General features: G+C 38.3%; 5 protein-coding genes and 1 long non-coding RNA gene across 12 annotated transcripts; 3 read left to right on the top strand and 3 right to left on the bottom strand.

Moving 5' to 3' along the window:
* Nucleotides 1-735: 735 nt before the first annotated feature.
* LOC111445560 (folylpolyglutamate synthase-like) lies at nucleotides 736-5,535 on the top strand. Of its 2 annotated transcripts, none has more exons than XM_023084014.1 (16): nucleotides 736-1,083; nucleotides 1,175-1,273; nucleotides 1,364-1,494; nucleotides 1,576-1,641; nucleotides 1,726-1,835; nucleotides 2,207-2,267; nucleotides 2,438-2,578; nucleotides 2,657-2,717; nucleotides 2,803-2,849; nucleotides 3,104-3,181; nucleotides 3,257-3,421; nucleotides 3,504-3,770; nucleotides 3,881-3,959; nucleotides 4,677-4,829; nucleotides 4,899-5,026; nucleotides 5,245-5,535. In XM_023084014.1, the coding sequence occupies exons 2-16, from the start codon at nucleotides 1,264-1,266 to the stop codon at nucleotides 5,299-5,301; spliced, it is 1,554 nt and encodes a 517-aa protein (XP_022939782.1). In that variant the 5' UTR covers nucleotides 736-1,083; nucleotides 1,175-1,263; the 3' UTR covers nucleotides 5,302-5,535. The 2 variants fall into 2 exon arrangements, with proteins under 2 accessions (XP_022939782.1, XP_022939781.1); XM_023084013.1 differs by having other exon boundaries at nucleotides 736-1,103; nucleotides 1,176-1,273.
* Nucleotides 5,087-8,401, bottom strand: LOC111445567. Its single transcript, XR_002710873.1, has 2 exons — nucleotides 8,234-8,401; nucleotides 5,087-5,400 (listed from the first exon to the last, which is right to left on the bottom strand). It is a non-coding gene; the product is annotated as an uncharacterized LOC111445567 (long non-coding RNA).
* LOC111445563 (RING-H2 finger protein ATL46-like) lies at nucleotides 6,673-8,281 on the bottom strand. Its single transcript, XM_023084022.1, has one exon. It carries the CDS (start codon nucleotides 7,900-7,902, stop codon nucleotides 6,835-6,837), a length of 1,068 nt encoding a protein of 355 aa, XP_022939790.1. The 5' UTR covers nucleotides 7,903-8,281; the 3' UTR covers nucleotides 6,673-6,834.
* Nucleotides 8,402-9,311: 910 nt separating the features above from the next.
* On the bottom strand, nucleotides 9,312-16,821 carry LOC111445556 (probable inactive receptor kinase At2g26730). Its single transcript, XM_023084006.1, has 3 exons — nucleotides 16,704-16,821; nucleotides 10,541-11,900; nucleotides 9,312-9,973 (listed from the first exon to the last, which is right to left on the bottom strand). Exons 2-3 carry the CDS (start codon nucleotides 11,871-11,873, stop codon nucleotides 9,450-9,452), a joined length of 1,857 nt encoding a protein of 618 aa, XP_022939774.1. The 5' UTR covers nucleotides 11,874-11,900; nucleotides 16,704-16,821; the 3' UTR covers nucleotides 9,312-9,449.
* LOC111445562 (WAT1-related protein At3g28050-like) lies at nucleotides 13,447-19,350 on the top strand. Of its 6 annotated transcripts, XM_023084018.1 has the most exons (8): nucleotides 13,447-13,786; nucleotides 13,870-13,935; nucleotides 14,012-14,125; nucleotides 14,208-14,442; nucleotides 15,031-15,192; nucleotides 15,292-15,443; nucleotides 15,521-15,665; nucleotides 15,844-15,976. In XM_023084018.1, exons 1-8 carry the CDS (start codon nucleotides 13,602-13,604, stop codon nucleotides 15,853-15,855), a joined length of 1,071 nt encoding a protein of 356 aa, XP_022939786.1. In that variant the 5' UTR covers nucleotides 13,447-13,601; the 3' UTR covers nucleotides 15,856-15,976. The 6 variants fall into 6 exon arrangements, with proteins under 6 accessions (XP_022939786.1, XP_022939788.1, XP_022939785.1 ...); XM_023084020.1 differs by lacking the exons at nucleotides 15,521-15,665; nucleotides 15,844-15,976 and adding an exon at nucleotides 16,651-16,737 and having other exon boundaries at nucleotides 13,478-13,786; XM_023084017.1 differs by having other exon boundaries at nucleotides 13,479-13,786; nucleotides 15,521-15,976.
* Nucleotides 19,351-19,601: 251 nt separating this feature from the next.
* Nucleotides 19,602-20,909, top strand: LOC111445566. The gene has a single exon (XM_023084027.1). It carries the CDS (start codon nucleotides 20,171-20,173, stop codon nucleotides 20,720-20,722), a length of 552 nt encoding a protein of 183 aa, XP_022939795.1. The 5' UTR covers nucleotides 19,602-20,170; the 3' UTR covers nucleotides 20,723-20,909.
* Nucleotides 20,910-22,173: the final 1,264 nt, after the last annotated feature.

Genomic DNA, 22,173 nt, shown 5'->3' with positions numbered 1-22,173 from the left:
ATCAAAATAGCAAACTTCAAAGTTAAAAGGGGCGAAAATGAAATCTAAACCTATCATTTAGATTTTAAATTTAATAATTTTTTAGTCTTAAAATCTTTCTAATAAAATTTTAAATTTTTGGTTTTGATAAGCTTTTTGATGTTTCAATTTTAAAAATTTAAAGAGTTAATTTTTTATTAATTACAAAATTTAAATTTATATCTAACAGACTTATTAATTTAAAAATGCTTTGAATATGCCTGATACTTTATACGCAAAAATAAAAGTTTAAAGATATTTTTGTACTACAGGTTATACACGAAATTAAAAGTTCGAGAATCTATTAATTTTTTAAAAATTCAGGAATCTATTAGATACAAATAAGAACTTATAATTTAACTAAAAATAAATGAAAAATCAAATATAATTGAATGACACGTCCTTATCGAACCAAACAAAATATATTAAATTACGTACCAATTAAAATGACTTTATAAATACGTAAAAAAAAAAAAGAAATATTTTAAGTACAAAAATGTAATTTTAAAGTATTAGAAAATCATTCCAACTAGACCTTACCACTAAATTTAAAATGTTAAAAGTAACGGAAGAAGAAAAGAAAAAAAAAAAAAAAAAAAACCGGCCGGTTTGGATAAAGAACCGAACCAAGCAAAAACCAAACCACCAAACAAACCGAATTTAGGACCCGTCAGCCAGTCAGATCAGACGATGGAGCGAGGCAACATGGAAGTTCGCCATATCAGACGCCGTCGCCAGGTGAGGAATTTCCGGAGTAGGGACCTTCCAACAACATTGACCCAAACCTCTGTATCGTTATCGTTACTTAATCCAACCAATTCACATTCGCAACCTCGAGTCCGAGTCCGTGTCCGTGTCCGTGTCCCGCCAACACGATTCCTTTATCCTCTGTTTCTATGGTCCAAACACTTCTTCACTTCACCCCCAATCACTCTCCCCTTCTCTCTTCCTTACCCGCCCCCGGTCGCTCCCCTCAGTTTCTCCCGCGTATTAGCGCCCGTCTGGCTATCGAGAGGAATGGATTGATGAAAAGGCGACGACCTTTTTCCATTTATCTCTGTTCTTATCCGAGCAATGAACACATGGTAATATAATTTACAATTCTGTTTTATTAATATTACTCTGCTGCATTTGTAATTGTGCTCCCTGATGCTCAGTTCATTGAATTTTTGGGGCTTGTGGATGTGCATTTGAGCTAAACTGAATCCTTACGATATTAGAAAACTTGGGGGCCAACCAAAAACCATGTTAGAAGGTATGACACATTCAAGTTTAGAAAGAACGTGTTAATCCTTTCTGTCATATAAACTAAACATGTTTGTGGATTTGATTGATGCTTTTGAAGGTAATGACACATTGATGCACTCGCAGACGGCGTATGAAGAGGCATTGAGTGTACTATCGTCGTTGATTGTCAACCGAAGACGCTGTGATAAATCTGGGGACCGATTTGAGTTGATGTTTGAGTATGTGAAGGTATTACTTGAGCTAAACTTGAGACTTTGTTATTGTCAATGTTCTTGGGATGATGATCATTAAGTTGAGTCAATATGATAGATGCTTGATTTAGAGGAGCCCATGCGGCGAATGAAGGTCATTCATGTGGCTGGCACCAAAGGCAAGGTACCTTGTCCTCAAGTTTGCTTAGAAATGTTTCATTGAGATAGCTAGAAAATGATGTTTTTCTCTATGTTGGGAATTGCTTAGGGATCAACGTGCACCTTTACTGAATCCATATTGCGTAGTTGTGGCTTCCATACTGGCCTTTTCACTTCTCCTCACCTTATTGATATCCGAGAAAGATTTCGTTTGGATGGGTAACTATCTTACACACTACATAGTTTTGTTGTTCTTAGGTGGTGAAGTTGGTCACTCAGGTAGCTTTTGAGTCTGAAAAAGCTTCATTTGAGAGCTGCAACAACTGCATCATATTAGCTCATTATATGTCTGTACCAAGTGCTTTTATATGCAAAGTTTAAGCTCTTTATTATATGATTTTAGTCATGTGAGATCACGCATCAGTTGGAGAGGGGAACGAAACATTCCTTATAGGGATGTGGAAACCTCTCTCTAGTAGACACATTTTAAAACCGTGTGGCTGACGACGATACGTTACGAGCCAAAATGGCGGTGGGCTTGAGAGTTACAAGTCATTAATGCTAATACTTTCTCTAATTTGTTGCTGCAGCATCAATATTAGTGAAGAGAAGTTTTTAACCTATTTCTGGTGGTGTTATAATAAGCTAAAGGTATTTTACTTGTCAATCTGATTTATTATCTTATAGTAAGTCGAAGTTTCAACGCTATAAAACGAACTAGAGGCATCGGAATGGAGATCGAAACTTTGTAGTTACACAAGAGGGCCTTGGTGGATTCTTCCCTAGCCTTTTCTGATTCTATACAATTTGATTTTGTGCAGGAAAAAACTAGTAAGGACATACCAATGCCTCACTTGTTTCGCTTCCTTGCATTACTTGCATTCAAAATCTTTTCAGATGAGCAGGTGGATGTAGCTATCTTGGAAGTTGGTTTAGGTGGAACTTTTGATGCTACCAATGTGGTATGCTCATTTTCTTTTGCCTTAAACTAATCTGTTCTTCATCAAGGTGTAGCCATTTCATAGATTCTAATGGTTCAGGTCCAGGAACCCCTTGTGTGTGGTATAGCTTCTCTGGGTTATGACCACATGGAAATTCTTGGTTAGCCTTCTCTTAACCTTCACCAATTCAAATGATTGTCATGATGTTCTTTTACATTGCTGCTTTCTTCTTCCTGTCTAAATAGGAAATACACTTGCTGAGATAGCTTCAGAGAAAGCTGGCATCTTTAAGGTTTGTATCATACGATTTCATCAAAGAATAGGTGTCTAGGAATAATGAGTTGTAATATCCTACACTGGTTGGGGAGGAGAACAAAACACCCTTTATAAGGGTGTGGAAACCTTTCTCTATCAGACGCGTTTTAAAGTCTTGAGGGGAAGCTCGAAAGGGAAAGTCCAAAAAGGACAATATCTGCTAGCGGTGGGCTTGAGCTTGGGCCGTTACATGAGTTTAATGTTTGTTGTTGTCCTTTCACTTTGGTGCAGCGTGGGGCGCCAGCTTTTACTCTGTTTCAACCTGATGAAGCCATGCATGTGCTTAGAGATAAGGCTTCTCAATTGGATGTATGTGCAAAGCTCTTCCATTTTCTACTTCTTGACTATGCGTTGTTCACACTGCCTTATATTTGCACGTCCCAGGTACAACTTACGGTCGTGCCATCGTTGGATCCAGAGCTTCTACACGGTCGTAAACTCGGGCTTGAAGGCGAGCATCAGTATCTAAATGCTGGTCTTGCTATTGCCTTATCCTCCACTTGGCTACACAGGGCTGGCCATTCCAAACTGTCATATATGGAACAGAGTGTAAGTTCTATGCATGAGATTTGTCGTCTATGTCGTCGGTCTTCCTTAACGTTATGTCGTGTTTTCTGATTCTTTTTATCAGAGGTCGTTGCCTGAGAAGTTCATAGAAGGGCTTACCAGTGCCAGCTTTGATGGACGAGCACAGATTGTTGCTGATAGATGTGTTGATATTGAATCCCCGGAAGGTCTTGTTTTCTATTTGGATGGAGCTCATAGCCCTGAGAGCATGGAGGTTTGTGCTAGATGGTTTTCTGCTGCAATAAGACATAACCAACGAGGGATGTTAAATCATCAGTCGGAGGATAAGAGTACATCTGACAATAATGAAGCAAGGAAGAAATCTGTGCAGGTAGATATCAACTTTTGTTCCACTTCTCCAAGTTCAACCTCTTTAACAGCTAGTTTTAGCACTCCTTTTTTAGTTCTACCGTTTTAACTTAGTATTGTTGGATACTATAGGTCCTACTGTTCAATTGTATGACAGCACGAGATCCGCAGCTGCTCCTCCCACCTCTGATCAAAACGTGCGCAAATAATGGTATGTATTTGTGAAATCCCACATCAATTGAAGAGGCAAATGAAGCCTTCTTTATAAGGGTGTGGAAACCTCCCCCTAGCAAACGCGTTTTAAAAGCTTGAAGGAAAGCCCAAAGAGGACAATATTTGTTAACGGTGGGCTTGGGCTGCTACAAATGGTATCAGAGCCAGACATTGAACGGTATGTCAACAAGTACACTGCCCCCCAAGAGAGTGGATTGTGAAATCCCACATCGGTTGGAGAGGGGAACAAAGCATTCCTTATAAGGGTGTAGAAACCTCTCCCTAGCATATGCGTTTTAAAACCTTGAGAGGAAGCTCAAAAGGGAAAGCCCTAAGAAGATAATATTTGCTAGCAGTGGGCTTGGACTGTTACAAATGGTATCAGAGCCAGACATCGGGCGGTATGTCAGTGAAGATGCTAGCCGCGAAGGGGGGTAGATTGTGAGATCCGACATTGGTTGGAGAGGGAAACGAAGCATTCCTTATAAGGGTATGCAAATGCATTTTGGGACTGTTATAAATTATTGTCCTTTTTGGCTTCCCCTCGAGGTTTAAAACGTGTATGTTAGGGAGAAGTTTCCATATCTTTACAAGAAATGTTTTGTTCTCCTCTTCAATCGACGTGAGATCTCGCAGTATTTATCAAATTGTTGGAACGGAAAAGTCTGGTGCTCTTAAGGGGTTCATACATAGTAATTCTGCTTATTTAACTCAGGTGTCCACTTCAAGAAAGCCCTCTTTGTTCCAAATACATCAGTCTTCAACAAGGTTGGAAGCCATAGCTTAGCAGAAGCAAATGGGCAAGTCGACCTGTCTTGGCAGTTTCATGTTCGAAGGGTATGGCAAAACACGATACAACGAGACAAAGGTATTGTCGATTTATGGTCATGTTTTTTTTTTCATGTTGGAATCTTTCTTATATACTTTGACATATCAGGAAGTGATTCTAAAGCAGAAGTGGTAGGTAAGAGTTGTGAGAATAGCACAGTGTTTTCTTCTCTCCCAATGGCTATTAAGTGGCTCCGGGACAGTGTCTTGCAGCAGAATAGGTCCATTCGACTTCAGGTAATTGTTCCATTTGTTCTCGTTTGATATCGATTTTCTAAGAGGTTAGACATATTACGCTAGATCGAAAATTTCATGCATGTTTAGAACGACTTTGTAAGTGCTTAAAAACCATTCCACAAACACTTGGAGAGTCATCCCAAACGGACCCTTCTCTGGCAACGAGGTTAGATGCATGATCGAGTAATAAGGAAGTTTACGAGGTTTCTAATTTTCAGGTGCTTGTAACTGGTTCCTTGCATCTTGTGGGAGATGTGTTGAAATTGATCAAGTGAAGCATGGGACGGTTGTCTTGAACAATCATCTTCTCAGATTTGCAGCCACAGCACCATTCTTGTTTTATATGTTTGAATTCAAATCCCCAACTTTCAGAACTGAGAAAAGAAATATACTATTAATATTTTAAGTGAACTAGAAAATAAAGTAACATGAAGCAGCTCAATTTTTAATTATTGCTGCAGACCGAACACAATTATTCCATCTGTTGGTAGTTGGCACCTTAAAAACAGCTAATGATATATATATATATAATTTTGGATTAAAATACTAGGTTTATGTTTATTTAGATCTAATAAAATTTATAATCTTGTTCATTTAACTCGAGGACAGAGATTCTCCTTTTAAACGAGGAACGAGGAATATTAGATAAATGGAGTCGTGGGCGAGAATTATATTTCTCATCCCTCCCGTCCCATCTCCACCCCACTTTAAAGAGACTTTTAAAGCTTCATTTTTTACTTGTGTAATAATATTTGGTATTTTTTTTTTGGTACTAATTATTTTAATTTATTTATATCATTCAATTTTTTTTTTGTAAGGTTTTCTTAGATTTAAAAATTATAATATCAAATTTTGTTGTTGTAATTTTATATATTATTTATTAAGGTAAGTAAAATAATTTTATCAACGAATAATTTTTAATAACATGAGAGAATTAACAATTTAATTAAAAAAAATGTATATATTAAAAAAAAAAATCTTAATTCCTATTTTTTAAAAGAATAATAAATAAAGAAGTGACAGAGAAGGCATCCTCTTCCGTGTGCATCTCTACTTCAACTTTCCAATTTCAACCCTTCCAAATTGATTCTCTTTTACAACATCCGAACTAAATATAAAGGGTAAAAATGTAATTTCACCACCCCAAGGACATGCTGGAAGTGTCACAAAAGAAAAAGCTTCTTCCAATCAACACAAAACAAGCAACGGACAGAAAAACAGAAAGGGAAAGTGGCTCACAAGCTATGAACAAAAAGCAAGAGGACATGGTCCACTCCTTCCCACATCTTACACAGATGATAATGCTCTACACACACCACTTTTGGAGCCTTCTCCTCCTCTGCTTTCAAAGATTTTAACACAAAAGTGTGTGCTCGTAGTAATATCGACAAATAGATTTGAGAACGAATCGTACCAAGAAACGTACGAAGAAATGGCTAGCAGAGTTCATATCAGTTCCTCCAACTTTCTTCTAACCATGTTCATTGATCTTCCTATTCTACTAATCCTATAATCTTGAAAAACAGTTTAGAAGAAGAGGGGTTGATGATTTCGGGTTCCCATGGTAGCAGGAAGGACACTGTTGGATTATGGATACTAACGCTTTTGTATAATAATCAATATCTCACAAGTTAGCATCAGCAGAATTTCAGAGATAAGAATCTAAATAGATACAACAAACATTGGTAAGGATTACTTTCAGCTCAAAAAATGAGGAAATAACAGTTTTTAGGCCATTTTTATGATGCCTCTTGTGTTTGTCTCAACCATGGCAAGTCTGTATTTAGAGAAGAATCCATACCTATCGGCTATGACGGTTCGGTAGAGCTCGAGTACTTCCCCTTTTTAGACCAAAGCCAAATCTTCGAAACAGAGTAACTCTCACCTTTAGCTACACTATTAAGCTTCTTTCCATCCAAGTCTGCTTGGACTGGAGAGATGCTGTTTGAATCCGTCCCCTTGCAGGGCTGCTTATTATCGCCCTCTCCTCGAGCTTTAGACAACGCAATTCTGAGGTCGGCGTCTATAACGACGTATTGATACGATCCCATTGAGTAACATCTCCTAGCATCCAAATTACTACTGCTGGTCTCTCCAACTTCGGTTGTCTCTACAGCTTCTACAGCATTCATCCTCCTGAATTTTCCTAGTCTAACTGGGAAAACCCCCTTTTCATTCACTACCTCTTGAATTTCCATTGTTTTCTGACAATTAGGTAACCTGTAACCTGCATTACCACCACATTCATCTTCTTCTCCTAGATCGTCGAAATCATACATCGGATTTTCGATCGAATAACCGGGATTAAAGAGGGTTCCACGACAAAGAGGACATGTCGAATTTGACAAGAGCCAAGTGTCTATACAATTGACATGGAAGGCATGGCTGCACATAGGAAGTAATCTGAGTTGATCCTTCTCAGAAAACTCACACAAACAAACAGCACAATCAAATGGCTCCTTGAGACCCACAATTTCTTTATACTGAAAAACAGGAAGTGCATCTATAAAAGCTTGATCTAAACCAGAATCATGGAGATGGAAGAGCTGCTGAAGCTGTCTCTGAAGTGCATCAGAAGGAGAAAGTTGTGGGTTTCTGTTGGATTGAGAGGAGGGTGCGGTAGATGGGTGCTTTATAAGGAATCTAACAAGAAGATGGAGCAAACCAGAGATGAAAAACAAAACAGCCAAAATAACTATGATAAACAGAACTGCTGGACTTATCCTCGTACCAGACGAGGTTGTAGATGGCACTGCGGGTGGGTTTGGTTCCTTATTGTAAATTCCATCAAAAGGGGTTGAAGAAGAAGTCATTACAGGAGGAGGGTAGCTCAAAAACGCATCGTTTTGAAAGATTTGATGCCGAATCCGAGCCATATTCAAATGGGGTTTCTCCAGAAACCACTTTTGACATTCCAAAATCAAAATACTCACCGAGATCGAACAAACCCCCCCAACTTTGATACACAGATATAGCAAAAGTAGAAGCAATAGCAGCCAGAAGTGTCACAAACTACAGAACCGCCCTCTTTTATCGATAATAAAATGACAAATCGGTGATGGGGAAAGAAAAGAAAACATAAAATATTCAAAACTCACCGCTTAAGCAGATTTAAAGAAAAAGAAAATCAAATACAATGATGAACTAGTTCAGAGCAAGAAAAGAAACCCTAGAACAGAGAAGATGGGTTAATAGGGGGATAGATACCTTTCTCTTTTGTCTCTTTTGGAGAGAACGGGAGAAGCCCAGAAGAGTGACAGAGACAAGAGTTGAGGGGGAAGGGGAAGGGGAAAGGGAAAGGGAAAGGAAGCGGTGGATTGAGAACACGCGCGGGGAGTGCGCGTGGGAGAGTAATAGGTCAACCATAAGAGACAAAGTGCGGGCTTGAATTAGATTTAGAGTTATACACTAAAATCTTTTATTTTATACTATAAAATTTTAAATTTTAAATATACTCTTTTTAATTTTTTAAAATTTTGTGTGTAATGATATCTGTTAAATGAAAAATAAAAATTTAATTTTAATTTAATAAATTAATTATTTGGTTAGAAAGAAGATAAAAAAAATTAATGAGAACAAAAAGTTTAGTGGCATTTATTTGAAGCTATTTATGAGATAAAATTGTCAACTGCTTTGGTTCAAGACTTTACTTCAAGTTTGGGTAAGTAATTGGTTCTTTCAATGTTGCAACATGTGAATGGTTATTTATTTATTTATTTTAAATAAATATAAAATAAAATAAAATTGAGATCAATACATTTTCCACTGAATTTCCTTTTTGATATTTAATTATTTAAGAAACTTTTAAAAGGGCACCATAAATCTATGGAATTTTAATTTTGTATATAAATAATTACTGAAATATTCGACTTTTAAATTATATAAAAAGAATTTTTATTAATTAGCTTCTTTTTTTTTTTTTTAAAAAAAAAGAAAAAGAAGAAATTTGAATGTCATCCTCCACAAGCAACCATGTGCTTTATTTAGGCCATTAGCCACTTTTAAGGGATATTATGATTTTCCTTTTGTGATTGCCTAACTGAAAATAAGTGCGAGGGAAAGTAAATTAATAGTTTATTATTATTATTATTATTATTATTATTATTTGCTTTCTCTGAATGTAATTGAAAAATGTCATCAAAAGTTAAAGCCAAAAGTTTTTACTTTTTATTCCTTTTTTATAAAATAAAAAAAAGAAACAAAAAGTTATATATATTTTTTAATCAAAATTTTCATATATTTTACTTAATAAAGGGTAAAATTGGAAAATCATTTAAAATGAGAGGGTAAAACGGGCACATAATGTTTTTTCTCGTTATGCCTTTTGCACATACTATAAATACTATAAATAACCGAGCTTGTGAATTCAATCATTTCAACTCAAAAATATATAATTTAACTAATTGAATTATGCTTGAATTAACTAATTTGAGAGAATAGAAATGATGGAAGTGTCCTGTTGATCCTCCTTGATTGAGTCAATCATGGCAGCAACCTGGTCCATGTTGAGCCTTGCATGGGGAGAACTCTCAACGCATTTAACAGCGACCACTAACAAGTTCACCATCCTCTCTTCGCTTGCTGCTTCAGCCAACAAGGAGCTGTCCAAAACTTCTGCAGTCCATTCTTCTCTAAGAACAGTTCTAACCCAATCTGCCAAACAAATCCCTTTTTCATCTCTCGTAAGCTTCCCTGTGAGCAGCTCAAGGAGGATGAGCCCAAATCCATGAACATCTGATCTGAAGGAGGTGCTTTCATGGAGCCCATATTCACTTATGCACGGCTCCATGTTCCAGTTCATGAGTATGTTTGATGATTTCAAGTTGCCATGAGCTATTTCTTCTTGTTCTAACCCCTTGTGCATTTGTGCTAATGCCTTCGCTATTCTGCCTGCTATGTCAAGCCTGCTGATCCAGGGGAATGAGTTCTTGTTGTGGCTTGATGATCCTGAGATTTCAAATGAGAAATATGAGCGCTTTTGGGCTTTGTAATTGATGGACTATGATGCTTAGATGAGTTTTGTGACATCACACGTCGGTTGAAGAGGAGAACGAAACATTGTTTATAAGGGTGTGGAAACCTCCCTCTAACATACGCGTTTTGAAAACCTTGAAGAGAAGTCCAAAGAGGACAATACCTGCTAGCGGTGGTCTTGGGCAGTTTCAAATGGTTTCAAAGCCAGACACCGGGTAACGTGCCAATAAGGAGGGTGGACACGAGGCGGTGTGCCAGCAAGGACGCTGGCCCCAAAGAAGGGTGGATTGGAGGGTCCCACATCAATTAGAGAAGGGAACGAGTGTCAGCAAGGACGGTAGGCCTCGAAGAGGAGTAGATTGTGAGATCCCACGTTAGTTGGAAAGGAGAACGAAGTCATTCTTTATAAGGGTGTGGAAACCCCTCCTTAATAGACGCGTTTTAAAAACTCAAAAGGAAAAGCTATCTGCTAGCGGTGGGCTTAGATTGTTACCACCAAAAAATGAATAATGAGCATATTAAAAGGTGTAGAAATCTTACCATGAAGAAGGCTGAACAGGCTTCCATTAGGCTGAAATTCATACACCAAAAGCTTCTCATGATCAGAACTATAAAAGGCAAGTGGTGGAAGCACATTAGGATGCTTCACTCTATCAATCTTCCACATCCTTTTCATAAACTCATTACTTGAAATGCCCCAATCCTTAATCCTCTTCACAGCAAACACCATCCCATAATCAAACATAACCTTATAAAGACTCCCATGGTTCCCTCTCCCAATCAGCTCAGCAGGAGCCTTAAGCAAGTCCTCAAACTTCAACCCATTCACCACTGGATTTGTAAGCACAATCAGAGATGATGACAACCCTCCACTCTCACTTGAAAGCATTGAAAACTCTGCCTTGCTTGTTTTGTATTCACTTGACAAAGAAACAGTACTGGACTTGCTGCTAATTCCGTCATCATCTACTGCTGCAACTCTGTTGCTTGAATCCTCTTTTCTTACCTTTTTCCTCCTTTTACATATCATGAAAACTGCTATAAATGTTAAGAAAACACCTATCATTATGTATCCTGAGAACATCAAAATATGGTCTTTGTTGTTGTGCTTTGATTCTTCACCTCCTGGTTTGACTTCTTCCAGCTTGAGTGAGTGGCATTTTGTTGGCAATGGATCTCCACAAAGCAGTGGATTTCCCATGAAGCTGTCTGAAGCAAAGTAGCTACCGCCGTCGGTCGGAATCGGACCAGAGAAATTGTTGAAGGAAACATTAAATCTCTCAAAGTTGGAGAATTCAAACTGGGGTATCTCTCCAGAGAACTTATTGTCCTCAGCAAGGAACATGGTGAGGCCTGAGATCCTTGACAAATCTGGCAAGTTCCCAGATAAGTTATTGTCTGAAAGTTCGAGTCTTTTAAGGTTGACTAACTTGGATAAAGAACTTGGTAGATTTCCATGGAATTTATTTCCTCTTACATGAAACCGTGTCAGCTGCTTGCAATTATCAATATCAGCTGGGATTTCTCCAGAGATGTTGTTGTAATTGAGGCTTAGAACAGTGAGGGAATTCAGTAGAGGCTTTGAGTTGCAGAGGAAGCTTGTTTGAAGAGTTCCTGAAAGATTCAAGCCATCAAGAAACAGTTTCTTTACAGAAACATTTCTTCCATCACAGACCAAACCAAGCCATCTGTTCTTGCAAGGATCAGAAGAAATGTTCCATCCAAGATGCTGGTTGTGTTGACCATTTTGGGGACTGAGTTTTGCAAGAAACTGAATCAGTGAGCTCTTTACAGAATCATCGACAGCATCAGCATTGGTAGAGATGAACAGAAATGAACAAACAAGAAACGCCCAGATGGAAATTTGATTCATTTTTTCAATGTTTGTGGGGAAATCAACCTGGAGAAGTTAACAGAAGAAGGGTTTTAAAGAATGGCTAATAAACAAGAGAGGATAAAAGGTAAAGGGTGTGCATAGCAATGAAGCCATTGTTGGAGTTCTTTAAGCTCCAATTGGCAAATGATTTGCAATAAAACAATGAAGAAAATGCCATTTTTCTCATTGATAGCATATGAAAATTTGGAAGCCGGCATCTCCAGAGAAGTTAGTTGTTGTGTTGTTATATATATCAGTAAATAGAAACTTTCTGATATAATGTTAAATCAAACTCATCCATTTTGTTGACCATTTCAAGTGCTTCTGATATCAGTTCTTGATCAGTGGTTGATATCAATCCAATATTTTGATCCCATAAAGAACATCACAAGCACATACATGAAACAACCCTAACAAGAAAAATCAAGCATAGTGACCTGTTGGACTCATTCTTGAGGTTATCGACATGATACCTTCGCTACAAGTTAGGATGAAAGTTAATCATACCATTGTAAAATATATGGGAGGTTCATTATCCTAACACAATAAACTTCTCAGGTTGGACCATAAACAGTTTTGGGTCCTTACAACTTCTTGGGGAGGGCTAGTGTGAGATCCCCCATCGGTTAGAGAGGGGAACGAAATATTCTTTATTAGGGTGTGGAAACGTCTCCCTAGTAGATGCATTTTAAACAACCGTGAGACTAATAGCGATATGTAACAGGTCAAAGCGGACATATCTATTAGCAGTGGGCTTGGCCTGTTACAAATGGTATTAGAGTCAGACATCAGGCGGTGTGCCAGAGAGAACCCTTAGTCTCCAAGGGGAAGGATTTTGAGATCTTATGTCTGTTGTAGAGAGGAACGAAACATTCCTTATAAAAGTGTGGAAACCTCTCCCTAGTAGACGCAGATAATATGTGATAACAGTGAGCTTGGATTATTACCGTTAGACTAAAAAATAAAGAAAAACTGGATCACTTTTGACACATTCTAGTGTTCCAATATGTTGTTGAGCAATAAAACAAAAGGGCTTTGGTATATGACGCAATTAGAGATTGATTTCTTTTGGCTTTTACGGAGTCTTTGAAATACTCAGGCCTGCTGATAGAGGTGCCAATCAAAGTGACTCAGATATGATGTTTTTTCCAGGTAAGTTGAGCAAGAACAGAGCATATGAGACAGAGAAAAGTCCCAAAACAATGGGAATTGTTCTTTTCTAGATATTTGGGCTCCAATGAAAACGAGATTTACAAAAATAGGATGATCTACCTGGTTCATCAATGAAGTTAGCACCTAGAGCACCAATAACCACATAGTCCACCGAGTTAGAGAGTTCAACGGATTCGTGCTAGTTAGACGTCGACCATGAAATCCATCACTATATCGAGTGATTACGAGCATTCACATCTCAATTAAATGAAATTATGCACGATTCTCGAGAGATGTAACAAAATTTGGTGTAACTGAGTATGAATGATGTGTTGGATCATGCCTTTGTCTTAAATCTAAAAGGGGGAGATACAATTAAGTTGTTTCTTCTTTTATACCTTTCCTTTTCCTTCAAGCATCAACAATGAAGACAAAATCTCAAACATCAATCAATTTTAGCCATCCATAAATGATACATTTCTTATAAACAACGGATATCAATAACCAATACAAATCAATACAAATCCCTCTTTTTCCTTGTTCTTTGTTAGAATCAGATCAGATCAGATCAGAATGTTGCAGATGATGGAGGCTGCCATGCCCTTCACTGCCATGATAATGGTGGAGAGCACAGATGTGATCATATCAACACTAATCAAAGTAGCCATGGCCAAAGGGATGAACAACTTGGTCTTCCTTGTCTATTCTAACGCTCTCGCCACCTTCCTTCTCCTTCCCTTTCTCCTCTTTTCTTCCAGGTTCTTCTTCTTCTAATCAAACCCATTACCGTTTTACTTCTTTCTATGAAGAACTCTGATGATCAAATGAAAAACTTGTGCAGAAACAATCTGGGTGCACCTCTATCTTTCTCTATGATCCTTGCCTTCTTTCTCCTTGGGCTTAATGGGTAACAAAAAGTTAAATTCTTTCAATAATTTAACCTTTTTGTGGCTCAAAAAGTTGAATAATTTTGTTATGGACAGGAGTGTGGGTGAGTTATTGGCAAACACAGGGATAAACTACAGCTCCCCTGTTCTTTTATCAGCAATGGCAAATCTCATCCCCATTTTCACCGTTTTTCTTGCTGTTATTTTCAGGTGGTAAGATTTAGAGTTACTCAGTTTACACCTCTCCTTATATTCATCAAGATCTTGCTTAGAAATTTGGTATTGGGTTCAGAATGGAGAGGCTTGATTTCAAGAGAAGCAGTGGGAAAGCCAAGTGTTTGGGTACCATTATAGCCGTGTCAGGAGCTTTCTTAATAACTCTGTATAAAGGGCCTGTGTTGATCATGTCCTCCTCTCAGTCGGTGGGACAAGAAGCTGTAGCACTGTCACAGAAGCCAAACTGGGTGTTTGGTGGCTTTCTCTTTCTAATGGTTTGTTTTCTATCATCAACTTGGAAGATTGCTCAGGTACTTCATTCTCCATCTTTGTTCAGGATTGTTGGGTGAGGGTTTGGGAAGCCCAAAAAAAAGTAATGGGAGCTTATGTTCAAAGTGGACGATATTATACCATTGTGAAGAGTCATGATTTCTAACATAGTATCAAAGTCATGCCTTAACTTAGTCATGTCAATAGAATCCTCAAATTTTGAACAAAGAAGTTGTGAGTCTCGAAAGTGTAGTCAAAAGTGACTCAAGGGTCGAACAAATAGTGTACTTTGTTCCTTCGAGGCTTCCAGAGAAGGAGTTAAGCCTCAATTAAAGGGAGACTATTAGCCTACATAGACCTCAGGGGAGGCTCTATGATGTACTTTGTTCGAGGGGAGGATAGTTGAGAATGGTTGGGAGGGAGTCTCAAATTAGCTAATTTAGTGGAAGATCATGGGTTTACAAGTGAGGAATAATATCTCCAATGGTATGAAATCTTTTGTGGAAGCCTAAAAAGTCATAAGAACTTATACTCAAAGGGACAATATCACAGTGGAGAGTCGTGATTTCTAACAATTTTCACAATAATGTAATATTGTCGACTATTATGTTTTGTTCGGGATTATGCAGACATGGTTTGTTAGCGTATACCCAAACAAAAAGATCACAAGCGTGTTCTTCTTCACATTCTTTGTGACGGTCCAAACGGCAGCCTTCGCTGTGTTCATCAAAACAAACCCAACTGTGTGGCAAGTCCGACCCGACATCGAAATGGTCACCATCGTATTCTCCGTAAGAAAACGACACCGATACAGAAACCCATAAACTAAACGAATTAAGTTCATAGTCAGTGATATAGGTAATGAATTAGTTTGGGTTGGCAAATGGCAGGCCATATTTGGGAGTATGGTTCGTACTGGCGTCCACATATGGTGCTTGCAAAGGAAGGGCCCAGTCTTTGTTGCAATGTTCAAGCCCCTGGGCATGGTCATCGCCGTCGCCTTGGCCGTCAGCTTTCTTCGTGAGTCGCTTTGTCTTGGCAGGTAAGCTGGCCAACCCCTGCATAGTCTCGTGCTTATAAAGCATTGATAATGGGTGATTTCCTATTGGCACTTGGCAGTGTGATCGGATCGGTGGTGATTGGGTGTGGGTTTTATAGTGTGATATGGGGGCAGATCAAACAACTAGAATTGGACCTGGACTTACCACCTCCTTCTACTTCTGAATCACCATCTGCCTCCCTTTTGCACCACTCCTCCTCTCTACAACATACCCAAGACAACAATTTTGGAACCTCCCTAGTAGGGCGGGTTTGAATAGTTAATGTCTATGTTTCGATGTTCAATACTTACTTTGGGCATTGGATTCATCTACCTCAAAACGTGCTAGTACTGAACCAAATCTCTTAAACACATGTTCAATGTCGTGACACCTATGTAAAGGAATGATACATAAATGAACAAGGGTCACATCTGAATGAGAACGATCTTGAGGATAGAATGACTAAAAAAATCTTAAAAGAAATGAAAGTCACTACCTATACTAACAATGTGCACTTTCTTTCACGCTTGAGAATGAAAATAGAACATACCGAAAAGAATTGTATTAGTTTAGTGAGAATAATATTTAACTCTAGAGTAAGAATAATACTTAAAAGAACACTATACCGATGTTCCAAAGTGATCGAGTCAAAAGGAGGAGGAAGTCTTTACCCAACTTCCAAATCTTTTCTTTTAAGAAAGGTTACAAGAATTTCTTGAAAGAATATGAGGGCAGCCTTAGTTATACAACTAATGGTACTAAAATCACAAGATAATGAGTAGCACGAACACCTAGTTTCATCGTTGAGCTTAAAAGCAAAAGGAAAAAGGGAAAGTAAAAGGAAAAGGAGCTGAAATCAAGAAAATATAGAAGAGTAACAGCCACGCCAAGAATCTATAGCCTATTTGAATCACCCAAAAACATAAAAATACTAACAGTTCAGGTCCTCGTTGATGCACAACAAACAAATAATATAAGCATTTATAAATATTTCTCAAGAAATTAAACTAATTATACGATCTTAATCATAGAGGTAGCTTCAAATATGCTATTGGTATTAATATAATGCAAGGACGTTGACATGGTGTTTAGTGGTGGAAATAATAATAATAATTTTATTTATTTATACATATTATATTATATTATATTAAAATACCCCCACTCGGTCACTGCCTTCGGAAATCACGACTCTGTTTTTCTGAAGAACAGAGGAACCGAGTTTGAGGTCTGAACGCAAAGAGATGGCGGGAAGTGGAACATACCTGATGGAAGCGGCTCTACCGTTTCCGGCGATGATCTCCATGGAGTGTATCAACGTCGGACTCAACACTCTTTTCAAAGCCGCCACCGCCTCCGGCATGAGCCACCACGTCTTCGTCGTCTATTCTTACTCCCTCGCCGCGCTTCTCCTCCTCCCTTCTCCCTTCATTTCTCGCAGATCCAGGCGTCTACCACCTCTGAGTTTCTCTGTACTTTCCAAGATCGCGCTTCTCGGACTCATCGGGTACGCGATTTCGGTGACCTAACCGAGTTTGAAGAGTTAATGAACTGAAATTATCGTTCTGATTTTGTTTCGATTTTGGCAGTTCTTCTTCGCAGATTATGGGATACACGGGAATCAACTACAGTTCTCCGACGCTTGCTTCCGCTATCAGCAACCTTGTTCCTGCTTTCACTTTCATCCTCGCCGTCATTTTCAGGTTCTTCATCGCCTTCCTCTGTTTCTCTTGAAGGGTCGTTATAATAAGCCAGAGGTCATTTTGTTTTAATTACTTAATAATAATAATTTTAAAAAAAAAAACACTTTAAAAACTATTTTTGGAGATTTTGGAATTTTTATAAAAAAAAAATGGATAATAAAAATAATTGTAGATAAAAATAGTGTTTAAAATTTGGAAGTTTATGTTATTATTTCTAATAATTAAAGTAAGTCCACTTTTTCAACAATTGGCCCCATTTTGTTTATATCTTAAAATAAAGTTCGTATTTTTAAATATTTAATTTTTTTTTTCAATTAAAAAAGAATTAGTTTGATAGTTGATTAAGGGATGTAATTATAATAATATGGAATTATAGGATGGAGAAAGTGGTATTGAGAAGACATAGCAGTCAAGCCAAAGTGATGGGCACCATAATATCCATATCAGGTGCCTTTGTGGTCACTCTTTACAAGGGCCCTAGGATTATGCTCTCTTCAGCGCCCACGGCTCTTTCACTTCATCATCCGTTACCCTCTTCCCACTCTAATTGGGTCATTGGCAGCCTTCTCTTGACTGCTGAATACATCTTGGTTCCCCTTTGGTACATTGTTCAGGTAGCTTCTTCTTCTTCTTCGTTCTTACCGTTAGTAGATATTATCCACTTTAACTTATTATGTATTGTCATTAGTGTCACAGTTTTAAAACATGTCTATTAGAGAGAAGTTTTCACACCTTTATAAGGAATGGTTTGTTCCCCTCTCTAACATATATGCGATCTCACAATCCACCTCTCTTAGGGGGTCAGCCTCTTCGCTGACACACCGACCGGTGCCTAACTCTGATACCATCTGTAACAGCCCAGCTCACTGCTAGCTGATATTGTCCGCTTTTGTCTGTTATGTATCGCCATTAACCTCATAGTTTTTAAACGTGTCTGTTGGGGAAAGGTTTCAACACCCTTATAAAGAATGTTTCGTTTCCCTCTCCAACTGATGTGGGATCTCAGAGTAACTATCAGTTTCGAGTACTTTTCTTTCTTTTTAACTTCTTCCCATGCGGCAAGTAGGACCGTCAAGCTTTGGAGAAATTATTCAAGAAGTTTGCTACAACGTACTTTTAACGGTTTTGAATTGTTAGATGTATTGGTAGTTTCAAGAGAACATGCAAATTTTCAAGTTTGCATCCAACCGTTCTTGAAAGGTAGACACACTGTGACGATCTCATTGAATAACAAACATCGATCCTAAAAACACAGAGCCTTTAATTGGAGTATTGGCCCCAACTCTAAGATCCACTCATCTTTCTACCCTCTCAACGAGCAGCGTTTTAGACTGAAGATTCTAACCATAGTTCTAAATGTGAACATAACCTTGAAACTGTTGAACATTTTGACAGACAAGAATTATGAAGGAATACCCAGACGAGGCAACAGTGATCTTCTTCTACAACTTAACAGTGGCCTTCATAGCTGCCATTGTTGGGGTGGTTTTGGAGACAGATCCAAGCGCTTGGATCTTGAAGCAGCATACAGCATTGGCCTCTGTTTTATGCTCTGTAAGAATCAAGAAAAAGGCACTTAATAATACTCCTATCATCTGCTTTATGACTTACAAAAGCTGTTTTCTCTTAGGGACTTTTTGGATCATGCTTGAATAATACAGTTCATACATGGGCACTCCGGTTGAAAGGGCCAGTGTTCGTAGCGATGTTTAAGCCGTTGTCGATCGTCGTTGCGATCGTAATGGGTGTTCTATTTCTCGGCGATTCACTATATCTTGGAAGGTATGAACACAGAGAGAAATTAACCATAAGTTTCTTGCATCAGTTCTAACAGATGAACTAACTTGAAGAAGTTTGAAATTTTGGTGTGTTCTACAGTGTTGTTGGAGCATCCATAATATCCATAGGGTTTTATACTGTGATGTGGGGGAAAGCAAAGGAAGAAAGGGGCGTTGGAGAAGAAAAAGAAGAAGGCCATACCCATAATCTTAGTGGCAACAAGGAATCACATGAAGATCAGAGAGTACCTCTTCTTGGAAGCTACAACACACACAGACACAGTGCAGACAATGTATAAATATCCAACTTTTATTCACCTTCCAAGCTATGGCCATGGCTAAGCATGGGAGGAAACTGTACAATTTGTAGCATGCCATAGGGTAGTAATGAATGAAGTGTTATATTTATATGAGATTTGAAATTTTAGCTACGGTAGTAGATATTGTCTGAAAGTTCACCGCTAATCGATATTGTCTGGTTTGACTCATTACATATAAGCTAAAGCCATCAGCATCACAAACGAGGATCGAGAAGCCTAATCTATGCAAACAAAGATTTTGTTAGTGATATGAAAATTTTGAAAACAAATAAAAGCATGATTCAAAATTGAAAAAATTACTTTTTTAAGTGTGTAGATGATAGGCCTTAAATTTTAACCTTTTCAAGTGTGGAAGAACAATTCGGTCTACCAAAGGGGTTCCAAGTTCAACGGTGGTTGGGTGTGGGTATTTTAAGCGGGCTGGCCGATGCCCCCTTCTCTCTCCCTTTGTCTTCCTCGTTTCGATCCACTCGGAGGACACCTAATCTGGTTCCACGCCTCTTAGCAAGTGGCTGTGCAGCTCCGAGACTCTCTTGCACGGCCTTTCCTTTCATCCCTCTTTCTATTTCCCACTTTTTACTTCACTTCACCGCTTTAGGTGTCTGCGTTCTTCCCATTTCTTGATCTTCCTTTCATCGCCATTCTTGGGCTCTTCTCTTTCTTGAAATTCGTATTTTCCGTTTCTGTTCATTCTTTTTGTAGGTTTTTGGGCATCTGGGTTCATCGATTTCTTCTGGGTTTTCTGTATTCGTCTGTTTTTTTTGTGTTCTATCTCTAGGGTTTTGAATTTTTCATTTCAGAATGTTCTAATCTTTTTTTGTTCCCCGCTTTTCTTTCTCTTGTAATTCGAAATTTGAAATTGGTTTCTGGGTTTTGTTTATTTCGCTCTGTTTTTCACTATTTTACTTTGAGGATTTTGAGTTCTAAGGCGATGTCACAAGGCTTTGCGATCGAGCTCTATTTCGATCCGGCGCTTGAAAATCAAGTTCTCAAGGCTTGGAATGTACTGGCTCGCCGTCAAATTAGTACCCAACTCATTGAAATTGAATCACGCCCTCACATTACCCTCTTCTCCAGCCCTTTTCTTGAACCCACAAAAGTGGAATCCATCGTTAAAAATTTCGCTTCTAAACAGGAACCCTTGCCATTGTCCTTATCGTCAATTGGTAGCCTTCCCAGTGACAACAACGTTCTATTTCTTGGTCCAGCACCTTCGATTTCACTCCTCCAATTCCAGTCCCAATTGTGCGAAGCAATGAGGAAAGAAGGAATTGAAATCGGGGAGGAATATCGTCCGGGCTCGTGGATTCCCCATTGCTCTGTTGCTCAGGAGGTGCCCAGGGCTCGAATGGCTGAGGCATTTTGTGTTCTAAGGGATTTGAAGCTACCAGTTTCCGGGTACGCAATTGATATTGGGTTGGTGGAATTTTCCCCTGTTCGGGAGCTGTTCTCTTTTGTTCTTGGTAACACTGTCGAAGCTTGAAGCTTTGACGCCAATATTGTGCTTTAATCTGATAGCTCTTCCCTATGAACTTGTATAACCTTCAATTGATTCTAGCTGTTTTAGAGGTCCCATTTAAACGCTAGAGCATTTCAAATAAGGATGCATTTTGTATTTTGTGTTATGAATTTCATCTTTTCTTCATTATCTTCATATTAAGGTTGAATCTTACCTGCTAGTGCATAAACTCAGTTGAATTTTATCTTCATAGTGAGTGAGGGGGAAAACCTTATAGGTTGGTTCAATTGCTGAGGTTCTGAATTTGTTGGTTCTTTGAGATGATTCCTGTTTTCATAATTCATATTGTGGATAACCTTTTAGGCCTTTTTCGTATAGTTTCTTTTGGGTAAACACTTTTACTTGTAAGTTGCTGTAGACATCATGAACCTTTTTATAGGTTGAGTACTAAACTGACCAGCAAAGTCCTATTAAGACTTTCTTCTGTTCATGTGGCTTGTATTGAATCTTTGTGTAATGGCACAAGCCCACCACCAATGGATATTGTCCTCTCTGGACTTTCTCTAGCTTTCCTGCAAGGTTTGTAAAACGCGTCTGATAGGGAAAAGTTTCCACACCCTTACAAAAAAATTTCGTTCTCCTCTCCAACTGATCATTGGACCGTTACACTCCGATTCATAGGATTTCTCCATGGCCTACTTTTTTTAGTTTCTCTTTGATTTATATTGGTCTTCCCTCTGTACATTTAGGTACGTGTTTTCTTCTGGGTGAAAGCATATGTTTTTAGCTATCCTCGAGTTCAATCTGTCTTTGAGGGTGGTTGGACTTTGGTTGTTCTAGGTATGACTTAGGTACATGTTTTCGAGGGATTAATGTAAAATGGTATACATGAAAATGTAATTCCTTCCTCGGTGAAATGGTGAAATCTTGAGTTTTTATCTTCATTTTTATCATTGCTACCTTGATGTCAAGCTTCCAAAAAGAGATCTTTCTCAAAGTGATGTAGTCAATCAAATCCCAGCTTTTGTTTTGATGAAGGCAATTCTTTAGAATCATTTTATCTTGTAGAAATCTAAACTTTAGTTCATCCAGGTCTTTTTCCTTAAAAAAAAACCCTCTCTTTCTTGATCCCTGCCAATTTCAAGTTTTGGTGTGTTTTCTACCATAATGTTTACAAAGTTCAGTGCTCTGGTTTCTACTTCAACAAACATTCGTTCATAACAATGCTGCATTTTGAGATTCAATCTCAACCCAACACAGTAAAACATATTGAAATAACTTCAGCAACTTCATATCAGACACTCTCAAATACAGTAAGTCTCATCAAATCTACTCATTATGACACACAAACTAATAGGCGGACAAAGAAAAAACAGTAAGAAACTCAATGTTGCAATACAGAATGACAGTCAGATCATCAGGGAACTCAAACCATCCCTTTGAGAACCAAAAAGGAAACAACAAGACCAAGAAAC

The sequence above is a fragment of the Cucurbita moschata genome, unplaced genomic scaffold, assembly GCF_002738365.1.
Source record: "Cucurbita moschata cultivar Rifu unplaced genomic scaffold, Cmos_1.0 Cmo_Scf00007, whole genome shotgun sequence".
Lineage (NCBI taxonomy): Eukaryota > Viridiplantae > Streptophyta > Magnoliopsida > Cucurbitales > Cucurbitaceae > Cucurbita > Cucurbita moschata.
This window is presented reverse-complemented; position numbering and strand designations above follow the sequence as displayed.

Coding starts and splice junctions, on each gene's coding strand:
- LOC111445560 (XM_023084014.1), top strand. Junction 1,495..1,575: donor TGATGTTTGAGTATGTGAAG/GTATTACTTGAG, acceptor TCAATATGATAG/ATGCTTGATTTAGAGGAGCC. Junction 4,830..4,898: donor CACGATACAACGAGACAAAG/GTATTGTCGATT, acceptor TTGACATATCAG/GAAGTGATTCTAAAGCAGAA.
- LOC111445563 (XM_023084022.1), bottom strand. CDS start 7,902: ATGGCTCGGATTCGGCATCAAATCTTTCAAAACGATGCGTTTTTGAGC.
- LOC111445556 (XM_023084006.1), bottom strand. CDS start 11,873: ATGAATCAAATTTCCATCTGGGCGTTTCTTGTTTGTTCATTTCTGTTC. Junction 9,974..10,540: donor CCTGTTCAGCCTTCTTCATG/GTAAGATTTCTA, acceptor TTGAAATCTCAG/GATCATCAAGCCACAACAAG.
- LOC111445562 (XM_023084016.1), top strand. CDS start 16,683: ATGGCGGGAAGTGGAACATACCTGATGGAAGCGGCTCTACCGTTTCCG. Junction 17,142..17,517: donor ATCCTCGCCGTCATTTTCAG/GTTCTTCATCGC, acceptor ATGGAATTATAG/GATGGAGAAAGTGGTATTGA. Junction 18,924..19,019: donor GATTCACTATATCTTGGAAG/GTATGAACACAG, acceptor TGTGTTCTACAG/TGTTGTTGGAGCATCCATAA.
- LOC111445566 (XM_023084027.1), top strand. CDS start 20,171: ATGTCACAAGGCTTTGCGATCGAGCTCTATTTCGATCCGGCGCTTGAA.